Below are 20,122 nucleotides of genomic sequence, written 5' to 3' on the forward strand. Positions count from 1 at the left end.
AGTCCGGCTGATCTCGTCGTCCATGTTTTTGTGTGTGATCGTCTGTCTGAGACACAAACCTCCACACGGTTTGTTTAGAAAACACTTTGCTGTCAAGAAATGTTCCCTTTTCATTCATAAATCCCCTGAGTGGACGGCTGATTGGTTTGGGAGACGCAGCAGCCTTTTCTCGTGTTTGTTTGTCACTTTGTGTTCAGCCCTGTGTTCAGACGCTCAGCAGGCTGCCACGGGGCTTCATCATTGTTAAGTGCTCATTTCAATCCCGCTGATTTCTTCTTTTGCTTTTTCATCTCTGTCTCTTCCCTCTCTCCCTCTCTTCCTGGTCCTCCCATCTTGAATCAGTTGCGGGGGTAAAAAAGATAAACCCCTCTTAAATAATGTTGTTCAAGGCCCCCGGATCTTCCTCCAGTGTGTCGCTGCGATCACAAAGAGAAGCCCCTCTCAGCATCTGGACATGATTGTCTCATTGAATTACAAAGTGTACCAGCATCCTTGAACAGGAGGACATAAAAAGAGGGGGGGGGGGGAGGGGGATCGGGGGGGTTAAGGACGGATGAATGGGAAAGATGTGTTATGGGGTGGAAAGGCAAATCTGCAGAGGATTGTGTGCTGTATTGACGAAGAGGCCGAGCTTCAGAGAGGCGCCTCAGCACATCGACCAGCAGCCAGACAACGAGGCCGGACCGCACCGACGCGTCGCCTTCTCATTCACGCATAGAATTATAGGCCTGCAAAAAGACTGGTGAGGGATGGATGAAGGCGATCCAGACCTGCCGCTCTCCTCCTCTTTCTTCAGAGGCTCTTTGGGCCTGAATGCGAGCGTCCACGTGTCCGTGATGTATCATGCAACTGCTTGCTGACGTGTAATTGCGTGAAGAGGGCTGCCTCATCGATCCGGTGCGCGAGGTCCCATCAATGTTTAATGCGGTCGCTCTTTCATTTCTCTCTCTCTCTCTCTCTCTCTCTCTCTCTCTCTCTCTCTCTCTGTGGAAGCAGCCTACCATTTGTTATTGATCCACCACTTGCAGCTAATGAGAAGGAGCTGTGCTTTCTGGCATCGGCCGCTGTAGGCCTTTGGTCGAGCCTTGGTTTTGGCTCGGCTCGAGACTTCTGGGTTTTGACTCGTGTGCCGGCGGCGTATCGGCTCGAATGCGCCGACCCGCTTCCCCTTGTATGTTGGAGAGTAATTACAGTATTCTGCAATGTATTCACAATACGACTCCTGGCCTCGCGGCTCCTTGAATCCATTCAAGGCGAGCTGCCCTGACACCTACAAGCTATTGTTTTCCAATTGATTTATGACATCGTCAACATTAGGCGCTCTATATTAATAATTTTCCCACAGACTGAACTGCTGGTGAACCTGGCTGTGTTTAATTTATTGGAGCTTGCAGGTGCAGCTGACGTAGCAGAATATGAATGCAGGAGCAAACACTCCGGGCTCGCCTCCAAACACAAAGCCACCGCAGCGAGCTGTTGTCTTTACTGGTTTCCCAAAGAGACGTGCGGTCAGGTAGAACTGGATCAGAACCAGGAGCCAAGGAAAGAAAGGACCAATAGTTTTAAGAAGGTTTTATGGACTAAGCTGAGGAGCAACCAGCGTTGAGCTGCTAGAAGCTTCACACCAGAGGAAATACATCAAATACACAAGTTACCTCAAACAGAAAGAGACATGGATATATATTCATTTGTTTCTGTACCTTTTTAAAACAACAACAAAACAGGTCAACGGATGAATTAGAATTTCACTAATGAAGCAAACCTTTTGTGATTTAAAAAGAAACGTCTTTTCTCATTAATGTGGGTTGCTCATTTTAAAAATGAAACTCTTCAAATCCACTTATGATTAAATGGATGAATGGCCTGCAAAACGGCTAATTTAATAGTGACACACACACACACACACACACACACACACACACACACACACACACACACACACACACACACACACACACACACACACACACCAGGGACATGTTTCTAATCCCCAGAGCCGGTGGACAGGTGCGCAGGCTGCCGCGTCGCGGCTGCGTGAGCCCCGCCCTGTTGCTAATAGCCACTTAGCATCCTCCATTCACTCATCTGCTACTCTGATATTCTGCTAATGGCCGACATTAGGTCACATGACACAACTCGCCCATCCCTCCTGTGGGCTTTTGACCTTTTTATCAGCCTCCTTCCTGGACCGCACCGTGCCCGCCTGCACCCCTCCTTACCTTTTAAAAGGAAACAGGAAATGGCCGACCAGCGCCTGTGTGATTTGACTAAAGCCTCTGTGATTTCCCCCGAGGAAAGGCTTGGCAGTCCCCACCACGCTGGCTGGCGCTGAGGGCTGTTTCATGCCTCCATCTCCCCAGCTGACAGCGAGTCGTGCGGGCGGGCGGGCGGGCTGCAGCCGGCTGTGGAAACCAGACAAGACAAGGCTGATCTTAGGGAAATTGAAATACTCTGATGGAAGCCGGGTGTGAACAAGCCTGTCACTGTAGGTGTACACAGAAAATTGCTCTCTGAGTTGGCTGGTGGTCGTGTGTGTGTGTGTGTGTGTGTGTGTGTGTGGCTTTATGTGTATCTGTGCGGCTGCTGGTGTGCAGCTGAATTACCTCGGGCTAATTGGTTTCATGTCTGAGGACAGTTTCTCCCAGAAAGTAGAGATTGGGAATGAAAGGGCTTTTTCTTTCCTACCGGTTCCTTGTCACTCATCATGTACTTGTTTTTTTTTTTTTACCACGACCACTTGAACTTGCAGAAGACCGGCTCTGAGTGCTCCATCATTTTGGAATGATTTCCAAATCACTGCGAGTTCAGTCGGATTGCAAATAAGCGACAGCTGCGGGCGTCGCTAGCTGCGGAGGAGCGGCTGAAGGGCTGCAAACCTCTTCTGCCGAACGCACGCCGCGTCTGCCGGTCGTGTCTCTGCGTTCAGTCGGAGTGAGATCAACAACGCGCGTGGGCGTCGCTAGCCGACCGCGCGCCGCGACGGTGGAAGACGTCCAAGCCGACGCGGCGACCGCAGATCCTCTGAAAAAGTCCCACACGCCCTCCTGATCTCCTGCAGATCCTGATCAGCCAGACATACCAGCCCCTCCTCTTCCTCCGTCTGTCTGGTTGGTCACAGCAACCAAAGAAGAAAAAAAAGATGGGGGGCATGTTGGGCACCACGTGAAATATGCCCCGCTTCACTCTCCATGAGACGGACGGCTTCGGCCAGAGAATAAACTGTCTGTTACTGGGGAAATTATGAATCTATTATTACACTGCTAAGGCCAACATGTCACCCAGTCCATCACGCTATGGATCTGTGTGTGTGTGTGTGTGTGTGTGTGTGTGTGTGTGTGTGAGAGAGAGAGAGAGAGGTTCATAATAACTGTCATCCTTCTCTCTTCTTTCCTGGAGCTATATCGGGTTTCCAGATTCCAGCGTGCCAACACGGCAGATATTAATCAAAACGGGGCTGACAAACTTCTTGGGTGAGCCGCCAGACTTATTTGTCTGCGGTGTGTCGCTGCAGATAAGTCAGAGGTAATCTTTGTCTTATATTTCACAGATAGGGGACCATATAATACACCTTGTGTACTACAAGTTCAAAGTGTGGTGGGTGAATTCCAACGTTCCCTGAACTGTTCCCCAGTGGCACATTTCCCCATTTGGTTGTCTCATTTGTGTTGTGTGCACCTTGTGCATTGTGTGTCATTCTCACGCAGTAACTCAAGACATCGTTGTGCGTCTCATGAAAGCTCTCACGCACACGGCATGCTTTGTACATGTATTGCATTACTGGGGGTTTAGAAGAAGAGAACAGGGCAAACTAGTTTTTTAGGCACGGTCCTGGTTTGACTTGACAAAGTTCTTTCGGCGACGGCCTCGCCCGTGAAGCCGCTTCCTGTTGGATTACACACATGCAAACCCATGCAGTGTTTCTCCTGCGCTCGCAGACAAAATACAAAAATATCCCGTCGGTTCTTGTTCTCACAAGACGGCGTACCGTGGAAATGCATGCGCTCGCACAAACAAAGGCAGGATGCTGCTGGTGGAGTTCGGTGCTGTCACGCAGAAAAACACAACACAAAGCTCAGCGTTTACCAGCATGACAGAGTCTCTCAGACATTGCTTCCAGCAAAGTGCCAAAGCTTTGTTTCCATGTCTCTTGTCTTAACAGAAGTCGAGCGGAGATGGATGAAGCGCTTTGAAGGATTCATCTCCTCTCTGTTCATCAATGATTGTGTCAAGCGATCGCTGGGGCTTGAATGCGGTTCAACGCGGTGGAATGATACTCAAAATAGCTTTTCTGAGGCTAACCGCTGTCTTTGTCTCTCTCTCTTCCTCCTTCTCTTCCTCCTCTGCAGAGACAGTGATGGACACTCGCGTGGCCACCGCTGAACTGGGCTGGACGGCGTATCCTAACTCTGGGGTGAGTCGTCGACACAAACGCATCCTGACGAAAACAAAGAACACAAGAAGGTTTCAGAGGTTTCTGTTCAAGCTCTCTCTGTGAGACGCGGTGCGAGCACACGGATGGTTGTACAGGCAGAAACACAGACAGGAAGGCAGGCAGGATGGGAGTATAGACTTAAGTAGCGCCCAATGAAGCTCCTATTATGGGTATTATTTTCTCTCTGTCCCCGCTCGTAATGACTTAATGACATAATGGGTCCACGTAAGCCCCAGACACAGTACCTAAGTCTCTGTAAATGGAGGCTGGGGGGATACCGTGCACGTAATGATCCTCTAATGACACATTTATGCAGGGAAGTGGAGGTATTAGGATGAAACGGGGAAGGAGGAGCTAAGAGGATGGAAACGCTCAGGGCTTTGCAGATTTTAGGGGAACTATTTTCAACTTTCCGGTAGTTTCATGCACATAAAACGAGTTGAAAGGAGGAAAGTGCGAAGTCGTCACAATGGGGACAGTGTTCGTTTTGCTCTGAAAGAATCACACACATCATCAGAAGTATTAGAAGTATGATTGCTCTATTACACTAATGGACTTACATTGTGAGGTTCTCTGTGCGGTGAATCAATAATTAAATCCAACAAGACCAACAATGACAATGTGGGTCTGGCAGGATTCATCAGGACACACGATGACTCGTTCCTGTGTTTTCTGCGTCTTCATGAAGCGTTTCACACGCGTGTAAAAGAAGCGTTTATTGCTTTCGCACAGAGCTCTGCTCTGTTTAAACATTGGAGCGTATGGGAATCCCCCAAAGGAGAACTAACCAAAACAACCTGGAATAACCGTGTGTGTTCATTTTGTGTGATACAAGTGTGCAAACACGTCTGCGCGAGTGTGTCGGTGCACAATCATAACAGGATCTTACAGCTGAGATCTTGCTTATGTCTGAATGAATAACATTCATCCTAATACATTGATGCATAACACATGAAGTTGTCTGGGACAATGTTTGTACTGCATGCAGCAGATTAACCTTAAGATGAGATGCTCGTGTGTAGACTGTCCTCAGAAGAAAACCTAAAATAAGCAACTGGGATTAGCTCACATAGTTAAATGAATGTGAAGTTGCATTTTCATCTCCACATTGTAGTTGGTGAGCATGCAGAACTTGACACCTCACAGCAAATTAATTATTTAAAGGTCTTTCATGTGCTTTATTTTTTTTTTTGCTGTTTTAAGAAGTCCACATTTTTTTTGCACATCAGTTTTTGCACCAAAACCCTGAGAGTTCCTCCTCTGAGGGATGATCTGACCCCGACGCTGTTCACCCTGCATCCTGAGAGAGGATCAGCGGGGTCAGCACTTTCACGCTTACGTAATATGGAATTGAACCCATAACCTTCCCTCATGGATCAGACTCACACCGTCACACCTTTTATTCTCTGTCGAGAGAAAACATCCAGTGAGACTGTGAGTGGAGGCGTCTCGGTGATGTTTCCATGGAGGCCTGTTCGGTGCAGCCTGCGGGCGCTCGGCGCCGCCTGCTCGTGGCGAGCGCCGTGTTTCAGCTTCCTGGTGTGAAGGTGGAGGCAGCGAGACGCTTCGTGGAGAGAAAACACTCTGACTGCTCACTGGAAGAACTCACCAGGCCTTGACCTGATGCTGTGTGTGTGTGTGTGTGATGCAGCGTGTGTGTCTCATGCACACGTATGCATGTAATGCATCACTTTCATACACACACACACACACAGTATTTTGAGCAGGTTTTTAATGAATAGATTTCTGTTGCATGAGATTAAAATATGTAATTATGTCAGTTTTCCATGTACCGCGCTCCCCCTTGCTGGTTGCTGCTGCACCCCATTGTTTGTGTCCTATATCAGCTGATTGGATAATCCAGTATTTTATAGATAATCCGATATATTTTGCATATGTATTCCATGTCAGCTGACTATTTCATAAGCAGAGCCTGCAGCAGTGTCGATGTAAAACATGCATAATGTGCAATTCTTACTGATTTTAATAATCATATGTAACTTTTGATAAAGCCCGTGGCGATGTGGTGAATTGTTGTCTTTGCAAACCTGATAACTGCCTCTAACACACAACTGTAGAAAAGACACACACGCACACAGACACACACACAAGTGGTGCCCCCGTGCTATTGGATGCATCCCATTAATTTCCTTTAGTAACTCCTCCCTCAGGAGTTAATAAGAAGTGTGCGTGTGTGTTTGTGTTGACCAGAAGGGTTAATTCTGAAGGATTGCAGCAGCGTGTCATTAGTTCCAGTGGTGTAAACACGAGGACGCAGCAGGGTTGGCCGTGTGAATGTATAATGGAGCGACAGTATGCAAATGCACGCTCGTGTGTGTGAGCATCTGCTGGAGAGAAGAGCCCTGAAGGAAAGCAGATATATGTACAGCAAACCGGATTATGATCTTCATCATGTGCATTGGAGCTGCAGCTTGTGTTTCATTTCAGTTGCAGATATTCTCTCTTTCCCTCTGTGGACTTTCACCTCCGATGTATTTTTATCTGTGTTTCTGTCTCACCTCCATCCTTATGAGTCAGTCCTCTTGTTCTCTGTGTCTTACACATCTTTACTTTATGATGGATAGAACATGAACTGCCAGAGAGGCAAAATGTCTCGACGGAGCACACGTGAAAGACTGAGAAACGGACTCAGCTGATGTAGATTTGTATGTTCTTATAATGTGATTATTCTCAGTTATTAACGGTAACTTTCTAAAATCATCATCTAAATTAAGTGTTTTCACCACGAAGTTCAAATTCCATTAAAATCAGGAGACACCTGCCGAACAGGGAACAGAAATAGGAAAGAATTAATACATAAATACACCAAAACATGGGTTTCTTCATCAGGTTAATCGGTTCAAAGAACATTTCTTCAAAGGGACATATTTGCTAATTTTCAGGTTTCTACTAGAATATGTTTTTATTCTTTCAGGTCTCAATATACCTGATTTCAAGCTGTGGGTGGAGATACTCATGTATTGTAATATGCATTGCATACGCTGCAGAGAGGTGGAATTAAATATATGCACTTGCAGCTAAACGTAGATGAACGGTCGGTCTTGAAGTGAAACTTAAAGTAATTAAAAAGTTCAACAATTGCACGTTTTGTTTGTGTTTGGTGTAAAAACAACACAAACTCCTCCCACTGCGAAGCCGCTGTCTTCACCGTCCAAACGGCATTACTACGCTAAGTTAAATACAATTAAACAACATCTGTTGAGACGTGGAGGAAAGGCAGTAATCTGATTACTTTGTGGTGGACGTAGTGAAGTTATCTGGTTTCCTGCTGTTGTCTCAGTCGTCTGTGTGCAGGACGGTGACGCTTCACAGTGTTGCAGCTCAACATTTAAAGGATTTCATGAGGAAAGGAGAGTGAATTGAGAGGAAGAGGAAGAGGAAGAGGAAGGCTGTGTGTGTTTGAAAGTGAAGGAGAAGAGATGCTGTGAGCCTCGTGATGTTAACTAGCCTGAAGCGCTGCGGCGTCCCACAGGGAACTGTATAGATACCAGAACCATGAAGGCACATGAAGAGTCAGCGGTCAGCCCATACGCTCCCATATATTAATCTATACGTCTCTCCTGTCATATTTTATGAGCTTTTCTCTCTTCTTCACCATTACAGTGATGACAACGTAATAAGTTTTAACTGGAGATGTTTAGAGGCCCAAACAGATTTCACTGAACCCCTAAAAGAAAACATGGATGACTGAAAAAATGCTTTAATTCGTGTGTAAGTCCATTTCCGCCACAAAAAAAAGAAAGTCACAATTGTGACAACAACAAAAATCATAATTAGGACGTTTTTTTCTCATACTTTTTTTAATTATGATTTCTTTATTAAATGATGTCTTTGTGACAAAAAAAAAATCATGACTTTTTTTGGTCATATATTTTTTTTGTTGTCATGATTATGATTTTTTTGTGACAAAAAAAATCATGAATAGGTTATTTTTTTGTCATACCTTTTTGGTCATAGGACTTTTTTTGGTCATACTTTTTTTTCACACTTTTTTGTTGTCATATTTCAGACTTTTTGTTTGTGTGTGTGTCATAAATGGGCTTCCATACGTTTGAGAGGGAGCAGACGGGATTATGGGAGTTTCAGAGTGACGAAGAGAGCGAGGCGGCCGAGAGGAGCTGGGACTAAAAACCAGGAGCGCCGGCCGAGCAGCTGAAACGGGTCGCGGGTTCAGCAGCGCGGCGTGAAGGACGGCGACGATACGCAGAAACTGGAGCGAGAGTCAGAGATCGTGTGTGAACCGAACCAACAACAAACAAAAAGCAGCCCGGCAGAATCGCAGCATCCAGCTGCGCTTGTGCCTGTGAATGAGCGCCGGGGTTAACTCGAGTGACTCCGAGAGGTCACACACAGAGTTTGGGCTTTAAGGTGAGCGCCTCGGGGGCCCGGGGGGCCGGCGGGTCGGCGGGGCGGCGCTGACGGAGCCTCCGGTGCTGTCAGGCGCGTAGAAATGGAGCAGGCTGCTGTGGTTATAAGGGGCTTGGGGATGTACGAGGGATCAAGAGTCGGCTAAGTGAGCGGAGAGAGGGCTGTGGAGGATAAACGCTGGCGGACAGGAAGAGGCATGTGGAGCCGGCAGGAAGCTGGTGGTGTTTTAGAGAACCTCCACCCATCATTTGGTTGAATAAAACGAGGGATGCAGACAGAACGGACGACGAGTTTGTTTGAATTCACTCCCTTTGTGTTTCCACATGAGGACTCTGTGTGTGCTCGTGCATATTTTGAGTCGTCCGGCTCCGCTGGTGCACCTGCATGATGCGAGCGTGCAGCAGAGCAGGTGCTGCCGGATGGGTTTTGGGGCGCGCCCGGCCTGCGCTTCAGCCAAAGCTCCTGTGGGCCTTAACTGGACAGGTGTCAGCAGACACTCAGCGATTCCTAAAGAGCAGATAGATCCATAACAGCCATCTCACCATCTGCTGAGCAGACTCAATACACCTCAATTATTCATATCCAGACGGGCGGATGGACGGATGGACGGAGGCTCAACGGGCTTCAGGGAACAGGAGAGAAAAGTAAAATGAGGAAAGTGAAGAAGAGGAAGGAGAGAGACAGAACATACTTAACTAATATTAGTAACTACTGAATTAATCAGGACATTTATTAATGCGTCATAAAGCATAGATAGACGTCACTTCAGATTAGATCACAGAACATGCTTAACTAATACTTAAATAAGTAATAACTACTGAAATAATCATGAATTGCAGCATGTTTTGTATCATTTACTAACACTTTACAATGATTGTATTAATCATCTAGTACTTCATTTACAAATGAGGTGATCAATCATTTATAAAGTATGAAACCCAAGCTTATTAATGAGGAATGAAGTGTTTATGAATGATAGTGAGATATTCATAATCAAACATTTCTACCAGCAAACAATTGCAAATATTGTGCGACCCATATTTTATCTCTGAACGTTTGTATTGTTGTTTGCAGCTTCAGCAGCAGAGCAGCATGTGAAACACACACACACACACACACACACACACACACACAGCTACACACACAGCTACACGCTAAAGCTAAAGCTAAAGGCTGCATCATTTCTTTTTCACCTTTCTTTTCCTAATTTTTATTTTTTTTTACTAGCCTCTTTGAAATGAAATAACATGTGACGATACCTTAAATATTTATTTCCTTCCTGTGAATCTCCCTCTTCCATATTTCACACAGGAATTCTCTTGGATGTATTAGGAGCCGAGCACAATTTTTTTCGTCAGAGATAAATAAAAGAACAAAGTGATAGAATGAGGGGAAAAAGATGGAGAAAATGGGTCCATCTTTAATTTGGTATGAATTTGGAGGCGTGCGAAGGAGCAGCTGGAGGCTGACTGTGTGTGTGTGTGTGTGTGTGTGTGTGTGTGTGTGTGTGTGTGTGTGTGTGTGTGTGTGTTTCTATCACCTGTATACCTGCTCTTCTTTCCTCCAGCTCAACTGTCTATGAGCTCACACTCTCTGCTCTATCGTTACCTGACTCACACACACACACACACACACACACACACACACACACACACACACACACACACACACAGGGTGGGGCCTCCTGCACCCTAAAGCCTTGGTACCTTGCCTCCTTTCCTCGCTGACTTCCTGCAGAGCGACAGCTTTCATTCTTTCTTTCCCTTTCCGCTCTCCTCCTCCCTCCATCCCTTGTTCATACACTCCGTGTGTGTTCATCATTTATATACCTCTCACCCACTCTGAATAATTTAAACTCTTTTTTTAATGTCTGCTCCATCTGTGGATTTATCTCCCTCTCCTGTCCTTCGTCCTGCACTCGTGGAAGTTTCTGTTTTTTCCTCTTGGCGTACCTGCTGGTGCGTGGGCTCTCCTCCACTTTCAGTGCAGACGCACAGTGATGGACCATCACGTCGTCCTCTGTGGTCCTGCTCAGCAGATCCATGAGGTTGATCTGACCGTACTTTAGTGACCGGGTCATGTCGCCTCAACACAATTCACCTTGTCGTGTCCTTTTTAATGCTTGGTGAGTGAATGAAGCCTTCCTACACTTGTTCTGGTTTATTTTTAGGCTCATTTGGGCGTTATATGATAATTGTGTAAACATCTGAAACTATTTTACTTCACACAGGTCTGCACAAATGACCACTTTACTATTTATTAGCAACACAATGCATAATTGGAGAATACTGACAATTAAAATTCCTTCTATTGTAGAACATGTTTGTGTGTAAATGTGCAGTAAAATAGTTTAGAGAATTTAGAGTCTAATTTATTGGATCAGCCGTAATTCAACCATCACCGTTCATTGTGATGTGTTTTAATGGTGAAACAGTGTTCGAGTGTATTGAACAAGAGTCCAGTGGTCATGATTTATATTTTAAATATCAGTATAATTCACTTGTTTCTGCTTTCCCTGTTCCATCAACTAACCTTACAGAAGCTCCCCCATCCGTCATAACGCGATCTTCATATTTTAAATCTATAGGAATTTAAAATCTAAATTGCCTGCGTTTAACATTTAAATGTCATTCTTCTTGACTGAAAGAGCATTTGTGTTCATTCTCACTGAGTCATACAGTCACTTCTACGACAATATTAGCATAACATAGCTATGAATAGCATTTCTAGCTATGTTTTGTTGTATTCTTAAATCTAATTTACTTTAAGATTGTATTCTGTGTGTAAGGAGAAGTAACTGTCTGTTATCTGTGTGTCTGACAATCAAACTATCTTGAATATATATATATATATATATATATATATATATATTTATATCTATATATATATATATTTATATCTATATATATATATATATATATATATATAGATATAAATATCTATATATATATATATATATATATATATATATATATATATATATATATATATATATATATTTATTTATGGAGGATCTGTTCACCAGCAGCTGAATCTAAAAGCGTCTCCAGTCGGCTCCGCTTCAAAGCAACCGGCTCGTAATTGAGAATACAAGTTTTAATAATGATATTACAAAAGTTGGTTGGAGAATGCAGGACGGCGGCGCCTGAGAGGATTGTTCACCTGAACGCGCAGCGTGACGCCGCGTCGTGCTTCAGATCTGAGAACTAAAGTCGCATCAAAGACGTCTGGCAGCACGGAGACCAACGTGCAGATAATGTGTCCACGCGGCGTATTTCTCATCCTGAACTCATCCTGGAGAGTTTTAGTTTCTCTCAGCGACACCGGCAGCGGCTCCGTCGCCTCAGAGCTCAGTGGATGTATTGATCGGGGGGGAACGGGCGTGGTCCGGCAGCTCGTCTTCATCGGGGTGCAGACAGACAGAGTTTTATTGGGGCTCAGTCAAACTGTGGGACTGTAATTACAGAGCGGCCGGGATCTGGCAGGACGGGGAGTGTTTCAGACATCGCCATTTCCTCCCCATCCATCACGTCCAGCCGGGCGGAACCAGGCCACAGATGCCGCGCAAAATAATCATTCCCCTGCAACCGGTCCGGTGTGAGCGGTGCTCGTTCAATAACACAGCTGATCAGAAATGATAATAGCAATCATGCCACCGCATATTTTAGAGGCCCGAGTTTGACTGTGTGTGTGTGTGTGTGTGTGTGTGTGTGTGTGTGTGTGTGAGGAGCAGCTTCCAGAAAAGGTGGATTCACGAGACCAGCATGTGTCAGCGTGTAAGAGGATGTGAGTAAACAAAGCTGCAGTTATTGTTGCCAAAGCAAAGCAACTGTTGCTTTACACGACAAATCCGCTCTTTTGACTTCAAAGAACACACCCAAAGGTTGAAATTCAAATATCCTCAGTAAGTCAGAGGAAGCCCTTGAAAGAAAGAAAAAACTGTCTGAGCTTTGCAAAAAATATGAGATGAACATCTTTCAGCGGGGGCAGAAAGAGTTCAATCCCCATCTCAGCTTTTCATGTCGGGCTGTAATCTGCTGTCCTTCTGAGACCTTGGCCTTTGCAAACATGTCGACGTGAGTTTCACCTCCATGTGCGCCCTTCCCTTCCCTTCCTTCTGCTTTTCTTTCCCTCTTTTTTTATTTCATCAAAAGCCGGCTCTTTAAATGCTGATTTATTCATGCCTAATTATTTAAAAAATTGATTCTATGAGGGTATACTCTCCCTGCCTCGGTACAATGTTCTGTTGCCATGAATAACAAATAGGTTCATTATTGAAATATTCAGCCTAAGCTTGTAGTATGAAAAGCAATCTCCTGCTTGCCTCCACCCACATGTTTCAGTCCCACTGATAGATGAACAGACAAGTCTTGAGGGGAAAGTGTTCACAAATGTGTCAGCCATCTCATCCCAGACACAGCGATGCTGGCAGCAACACCACACAAACACACCAGTCCTCTTTGGAGACGTTACACAGGAACAAAGCAACTGACCGTCCCTGTGAAGGCGACGCTCAAAGTTCAGCTCTTCAGCGGAAAAGGGGAACAAATCATTCAGTGAACGGCAGCAGCTGAGCGTGGACGGCGTTGAGGGGAACATGACGCGGTGGAGCCGTTACCTTGTTGTCCACCGTCAACGACATCCTGCACTGGGTCCTCTGGAAAAGCCATCGTCAGACTGAATGATGGGAGTTTCCAAGCACTCGTCTATCTGTGACGGCATCGTGTAGACCTTTGAGCTTTACATGTGGAAATCGTCTGAGAAGCTTGTCATGCACCTGTGTTCACATGTAGCTGAATTAAGTGCTGCTGGTGGATTAAAAGCAGCCAGTTAGCAGGAATCAGATCGATTACTGAGAATCAGACCGATGGCTGGAAGTTAAAGATCAGCCTGTAGATGCTTCTCGCTCTGCGGCTCCCATTAAATTATGAGCTTAAAGTAGTCGAGACCCATCTTTAAGTGTGTAGTGAAGAGCCACAACCAGACCTGTGGCTGCCAAGTGTTTTGGCTGGTTTGTATGATTGAGAGTAGAGTTACAGTGCGTCGGATCAGAAGTCGCATTGCTCTTACTTTAGTCCTGGAAATGAACAGTCTGCACTCCAAAAACATGGAGAAGGAAAAGGCTCAACACTTCTGCTGAGTGTTGCCTACTTTAGTCTGGCTCTCATGGACATGCTCAGCTCTGCATCCCCAGAGCAGCGACATGAATCGTGTCTCAGGAGCTGCATCAAGGTCTCGGTTCCTGCAGTTGAAAAGCGAGGGAAATGCATTCGGTCCTAAAAAGGTTCCTGAAAAGAGATGACGGCGGTGTTCGTAACCTTTTGTACTATTCTGTAGTATCTGTGTGAAGCCTGACTCGAGTCCTGCAGCATGTGCCTCCTCAACACATCTCATTAGCCGAGTCCATTTGCCCCGTTTCGGTCCACAGGTGTTACATCCATGTTCTGATAAGTTGCTCTCGGCCCTGTGAGCTCACCGCTGGATGCTGTGGTCCTGCGGTAGAGCAGCACTGTGTTATTCTAGCCTCTGAAGGTAATGGCAGGAGATCAATGTGATGAATGGCCTTTTATGAGGGCCGAGTATTGATGGCTTGATGGCAGTGAGCTGAGGCTGTGCGAAGGGGAACATCAGCTTGAATATATTACCTCTCTCCTCTTTGATTCCTTGCGTTTCCCTTTTATCCATCACTCTGTCCTTTTCCTCCCGCCGCCCTCTCTCTTCGCTCAGCTTCCAGCTCAGCTGGCTGTGACTGGTCATTAAAACAAACATTAAGTGCTCTGTGAATCCATAGCTCCTCCATCTCCTCGCTGCTGCCCGTAAAACAGTGAAGCCATAATGACACACACACACACAATGGCCCCACTCCACAATCAGGGCTAGGGAAGAGTCTCCTGTATTACTGGCAAAAGGAAAGCTATTAGAGACGAGCCGGTGGGTTGTTTGGCGTACAAATAAATGTTGTGTACAGAGGCTCTCCATATTTGTCTGTTCTTTCATCAGCGAGACAGTTTGTGTTCAGTGAGATCGGTAATGATAAAACATAAACACGGCGATGCAGAAATGTGGAGAGTGAAACTGTTTAGGTGAGAGCTGCCGACATGAAAGACTCTGGGAAGTGATGTTCATCCGTTTAATGTCTCTTCCAACTGTACTCATGTTATTTTTTTACCTCTTTCCTGCTATTCCTCTGTGGTTTCCTACCTGGCAGAGAACATTATCTCTTAACATCTGAACTTAAAATGGCTTCTCCAGCAGGAAGAACGCGTGTTGAGGTCGTCCAGAAGAGGCCTGAGCAGCTTAGAGATCACACTGTCCTCCTCTCCTTGTTCACCTGGAGCCGATGTATGAATAACACACGCATGTTCGCTCACATCCACAGTGCATGGACTAAATATATACGCAGTGCAGGACTAACAGTGCTGAATTAAACGCAGATCCTTGAAGAGCGAATGGATGCAAGGACCGGGGGGAATTCCATTATCAGTGAGGTGACAGGTGACGATGCCTCCTCGCTCCTTTGGCAAGGTCACAGAGATGCTGCAGACAGATTTGATTTAAATGATGTAAAAGAAAGAGCAAAGGAATAGAAATGGGAAACCTCGGCGGGAGTATTGATGTGACTGCAGGCCGAGCTGCTGCTGCCGTGCAGAGCGTTGCTTCTTAAACACACGTGTCACACACGTGTCACACGCGTGTCCACGTCGCTGGAATGATAACAATGCTTAAGAACTCATACCCACGTTAATACTAATTGAGTAATTAAATGTTTTGGACCTGCAGAAGCAGGAATGTGCCGCGTAGCCTCGAGCTCCTCAGCAGCAAAACAACAGCCAGCAAATCAATATGTGGTCGGTAAACCATCAAATTATAAACAGCACGATCGCTGCACACACACACACACACACACACACACACACACACACACACACACACACATGCGTGAATAGCAGCTGAATACAAAGCGCTGGAGGGATGTGAAAGTTTGATTTCTGCTCAGTAACTGATGCACCTGTTTAGTTTCCTTTGTCTTTGACACGATGGCGACGCCTCACCGACTTTCTACTGAGGAGCAAATAAAGGGAAGAGATTGCGGTTCATTATTATATGAGCCAATGAATATCGGGACAGATTTCAGACGGGCATTATCGGAGACGCCTCGGGCCTGTCTTTGGCGTGAAGGATGGTGGTCATTTGGCGAGACGGGGGGGCGGAGAGGACCCCCCTCCCCCCGCCACACCCCACCCTGCAGCCGGGAGCAGAGGGGTGCAGAGGAGCCTCGGGCCGGCTGTATTAATGAACCGGCAGCGCTGGAAGGGACAGGTCGCTGTAATGCTGATGAATGGTCATTACAGAGCAGAGACGAGGGAGGAGAGCAGAAGGAGAGAGGAGAGGTGAGGAGAGTCCAGCCGAGTGGCCGCTGAGGGAGGAGCGCTGGAAAAAAAAGCTTTAATTTGCGCCTGAGATTCCTGTAAACTCGTTCATCATGTCAGCAGTGTCACTGTCTCCTCCCCCTCACCCGCCCTGCACATCTGACCCAAACCTTCCTGTTTCTCCTCCATGCAGCATGGACATATGAATACTTGCATCATCTTCATTGTTTTGGTTTCAAACCCTACATGCGATGGACCGCCATGTTTATCGATGATGCTCATTCATTCACTGACTCACCCGACGATATTTCTGAATAATCCTTTCCGTGGTGTAACTGGTCTTCGGGGCTGCGTGAGGAGCGTCTCCACCTGCAGGTCTTAATGGAGCAGCCGGGGCTTTAAAGGTCAGAAGAAGTAGTTCATGTTTCTTGTGAGCATACATTTCCTAAGTGGACTTCCACCCACTCGGCTCATTAACTCCTCCCGGCCTACAGCTGTTTGCATCATCGGTGCATCGGAGACGTGCATCTGTGTGCCAACAGTTCTTTAAATAGGAGTAAAAATAATGGTTTTATTACAGACAGTGGAAAATGTAAAAAAAAAATAAATAATAATAAAACTGTTTCAAATCACTCGCTGCTCCACAAAATATTAATTTCAAGTCAGCGTGGCTTTTATGTGACTGTCATAATGAATTCTCTCTTTGTATTTCCATCCTCTTGTCTGCTCTCCAGCTGTATGTCAAAGGAAAACACACACACACACACACACACACACACACACACACACACACACACACACTGCGCATTAAATTAGCTTTGCAAATTAAAATATAACATTTAGAATACAAGTAGTCTGTCTCTACACGTTTGAACCCGACCAGCTGTGCAGCTGGACAGTTTTAAATGTTTAGTTTTTAAATGTTTGCCTGAAAGCTTCAAGGCGGCCATCTTGTTTCTCGCAGCGATGCAGCCAAACGGTGACGGGACATTTCCATCATGGTTTTGTCCACTGAGTTAATCCCCTGAGGAGCTTCTGATTCTCATCCAACACCCTTTCTGGGTCACACCTGCAAGAAAGGACCGCAGTGGTTGTGTGTGTGTGTGTGTGTGTGTGTGTGTGTGTGTGTGTGTGTGTGTGTGTGTGTGTGTGTGTGTGTGTGTGAGAGAGTTTGTTGTGTGCACACCGGCTCTTTCCCCATCGTTCTAATTGTAATTCAAAAGTGCTTAATCTTGAAACGTGTCATTTGTGCTGCTGGTCTAGCTCGGCGTGTATTAAGTAGCATCGCATTCAGAGTCATCACGCTGGCAGCTCACACACGAGAGGAGATGAGCGTATTTAGAGAAGGAGACGTGGTGTTTTTGTTGTTGCTGAGCTTAAATAATTGTGTATAATTCCAAAAAAAGGAGGCCGTGTGTATTCTCGATGGCTGAATAAACCCCACAGCTCGACGGGCTGATTCCCTTCTGTTAATCCAGGAAGTAGACTGAACTTTAGTGCCTTAGGGAGATTACTGATATGTGTACAAATGCTCCGTGGCTCAGCCAATATTAGCATTCTCTATCAAAAAATGAGAACGCGGCCCAGCCTCACCGCCGTGATTACTAATCAACCATGTGCACTCTCCTCTGTCCTTCTCCCGCTGCAGTGGGAGGAAGTGAGCGGCTACGATGAAAACCTCAACACGATCAGGACCTACCAGGTGTGCAACGTCTTCGAGCCGAGTCAGAACAACTGGCTCCTCACCACCTTCATCGATCGGCGCGGCGCGCAGCGCATCTACGTGGAGATCCGCTTCACCGTGCGCGACTGCAGCTCCATCCCCAACGTGCCCGGCTCCTGCAAGGAGACGTTCAACCTGTATTACTACGAAACCGACGCCGTCATCGCCACGAAGGGCACCGCCTTCTGGATGGAGGCGCCGTACCTCAAGGTGGACACCATCGCCGCGGACGAAAGCTTCTCGCAGGTGGACTTCGGCGGCCGGCTGATGAAGGTCAACACGGAGGTGCGCAGCTTCGGCCCGTTGTCCAAAAACGGCTTCTACCTGGCCTTCCAGGACTACGGCGCCTGCATGTCCCTGCTGTCCGTCAGGGTGTTTTATAAGAAGTGCCCGAGCGTGGTCCAGAACTTCGCCATCTTCCCGGAGACCATGACGGGGGCCGAGAGCACCTCCCTGGTGATCGCCAGAGGGATCTGCATTCCCAACTCGGAGGAGGTGGACGTGCCCATAAAGCTGTACTGCAACGGGGACGGAGAGTGGATGGTGCCCATCGGCAGCTGCACGTGCAAGGCGGGATTTGAACCCGACAATGGCAACGTGTGTCGAGGTAAGTGATGCGCAGAACTCCGCACGTCTGTCATAAACATCCGACAGGTGATATCTGATGGATGCAGGGACCCTGCTTTCAAACTCTTTGCCTTTCATCACGCTCTTTTTTTTTTTTTAACGAGGGACCACTCATAATAGAACAAATCACTTCCTTGAAGGCAGGTGACAGGAAATGCGCTATTTCGGGCGTGCGTATAACAAGGCGCCGGCGTACCTCGGATCACAGGTTTTCCGCATCATTGGAACGTTTGAATTGATTTTGTTTCAAGCGTTTTGCTGAGCACGACGTGCCGTACTTCTCCCTTGATCACATCCACCTCCGGCGTGCTCGAAAGGCACATTAGCATTGATTCTTAATCCGGAGCGAGTGCCAGCCTTCTGCGCTGCCGACGTTACAGATGGCGAGAGGTTTGATTCTGCCTCGGCGTGATGCGCCGAAGACACAGTTCTGAGGAATAGATAATGGCGTGCGCATGAAGACGAGGTTAATCTGGGTTTCGGTTCAAGCTGTCACTTTCTCTCTCTTCTTCTGTCTGTCCTCTAATGCACCTTTACGCTCAGCGCTGTTATTCACACACACACACACACACACACACACACACACACACACACACACACACACACTCATGAAGAGGAAACTGGCTCAGGGTGTGTAATGGTTCCCCGAGTGGCTCGGGGCTCTCGGTGCTGGTCGCTGAGCTCTGGAGGTTCGGCTCAGAGTGTGTGAGGCTCAGATAAGATTGATTGATGCACATCTGCTCTGATCAGAAAGCAGATATGAGAGTGCACATATCTACACAACACACTGTGTGTGACCGCTTTAACTTCATCCTCCTCACACTGCTCGATGTCCTACGCAAAACACACACACACACACACACACACACACACACACACCGACTCACACACATGACTTTCAGATGAAGATGACAAAGTCAAAGTTGGTTGTCTTTTGTTCGCTCGTTAATGTAACTTCATCTTTACATTGTTGGCAGATTTGTTTTTATGAATGTTATCATTTGTTTTAGAGGAATATACATTAAAGCAGCTGTCTGTACTAACCCACACCTAGAAATAAAGTGCATTATTTGCATACTAATAGTTTAAAGATGGCACGCTGTCGTGTTCGTGCCGCCGGTCGTTGTTCTAACTGCGTGACATTTGAACTGCAGCGTCGCTTTTTGCAATAAAACATTTTAAACTGATGAAAAAACAACAAACAGGATCTTATGGTGCGACATGTGAGTCTATGTTCATGATACACAATCAGAAAGAGTCTCTGCTTATGTTTTTTCATATTAATTCAAGTGGCCATCTGACCAACGGTTTATTGTTTTAATCCCAACTTGTTTTACATAAATATGAGCCTTCTAGTTCTTAAACATTCTGTGATCTACAAACAGATGATAATGCCTATTAAAGCAGTGTGTGCAGGTTCAATATTTGAGGAAGTTAAGTTCAGGAGTTCTAAAACGACCTCTCCTGACCTCTAACGCCTCAACATTTTTTATGGATTAATACTTTTTGTTCTGTGAAGTTGCCTGTATGATAATCCACGTCCGTCGTTGTCCAGCGTTTCTCCACAAGACGTCCTCTCTC

At 46.3% G+C, this 20,122-nt stretch overlaps 1 protein-coding gene across 2 annotated transcripts in view; it reads left to right on the forward strand.

The window, feature by feature from the left end:
• Window positions 1–20,122, forward strand: part of LOC137801677 (ephrin type-B receptor 1-B) — a 131,998-nt gene that overhangs the window by 40,383 nt on the left and 71,493 nt on the right. For both annotated transcript variants that reach the window (XM_068599028.1, XM_068599036.1), the window contains exons 2-3: window positions 4,347–4,411; window positions 17,840–18,521. In XM_068599028.1, coding sequence (XP_068455129.1) covers window positions 4,347–4,411; window positions 17,840–18,521 — 747 coding nt within the window. The remainder of the gene's footprint in view (window positions 1–4,346; window positions 4,412–17,839; window positions 18,522–20,122) is intronic.

This window comes from Clinocottus analis, unplaced genomic scaffold (genome assembly GCF_023055335.1).
Source record: "Clinocottus analis isolate CAN_PGR_092001 unplaced genomic scaffold, fCliAna1.0.p SCAF_11, whole genome shotgun sequence".
In the NCBI taxonomy this organism is placed as follows: Eukaryota; Metazoa; Chordata; class Actinopteri; order Perciformes; family Cottidae; genus Clinocottus; species Clinocottus analis.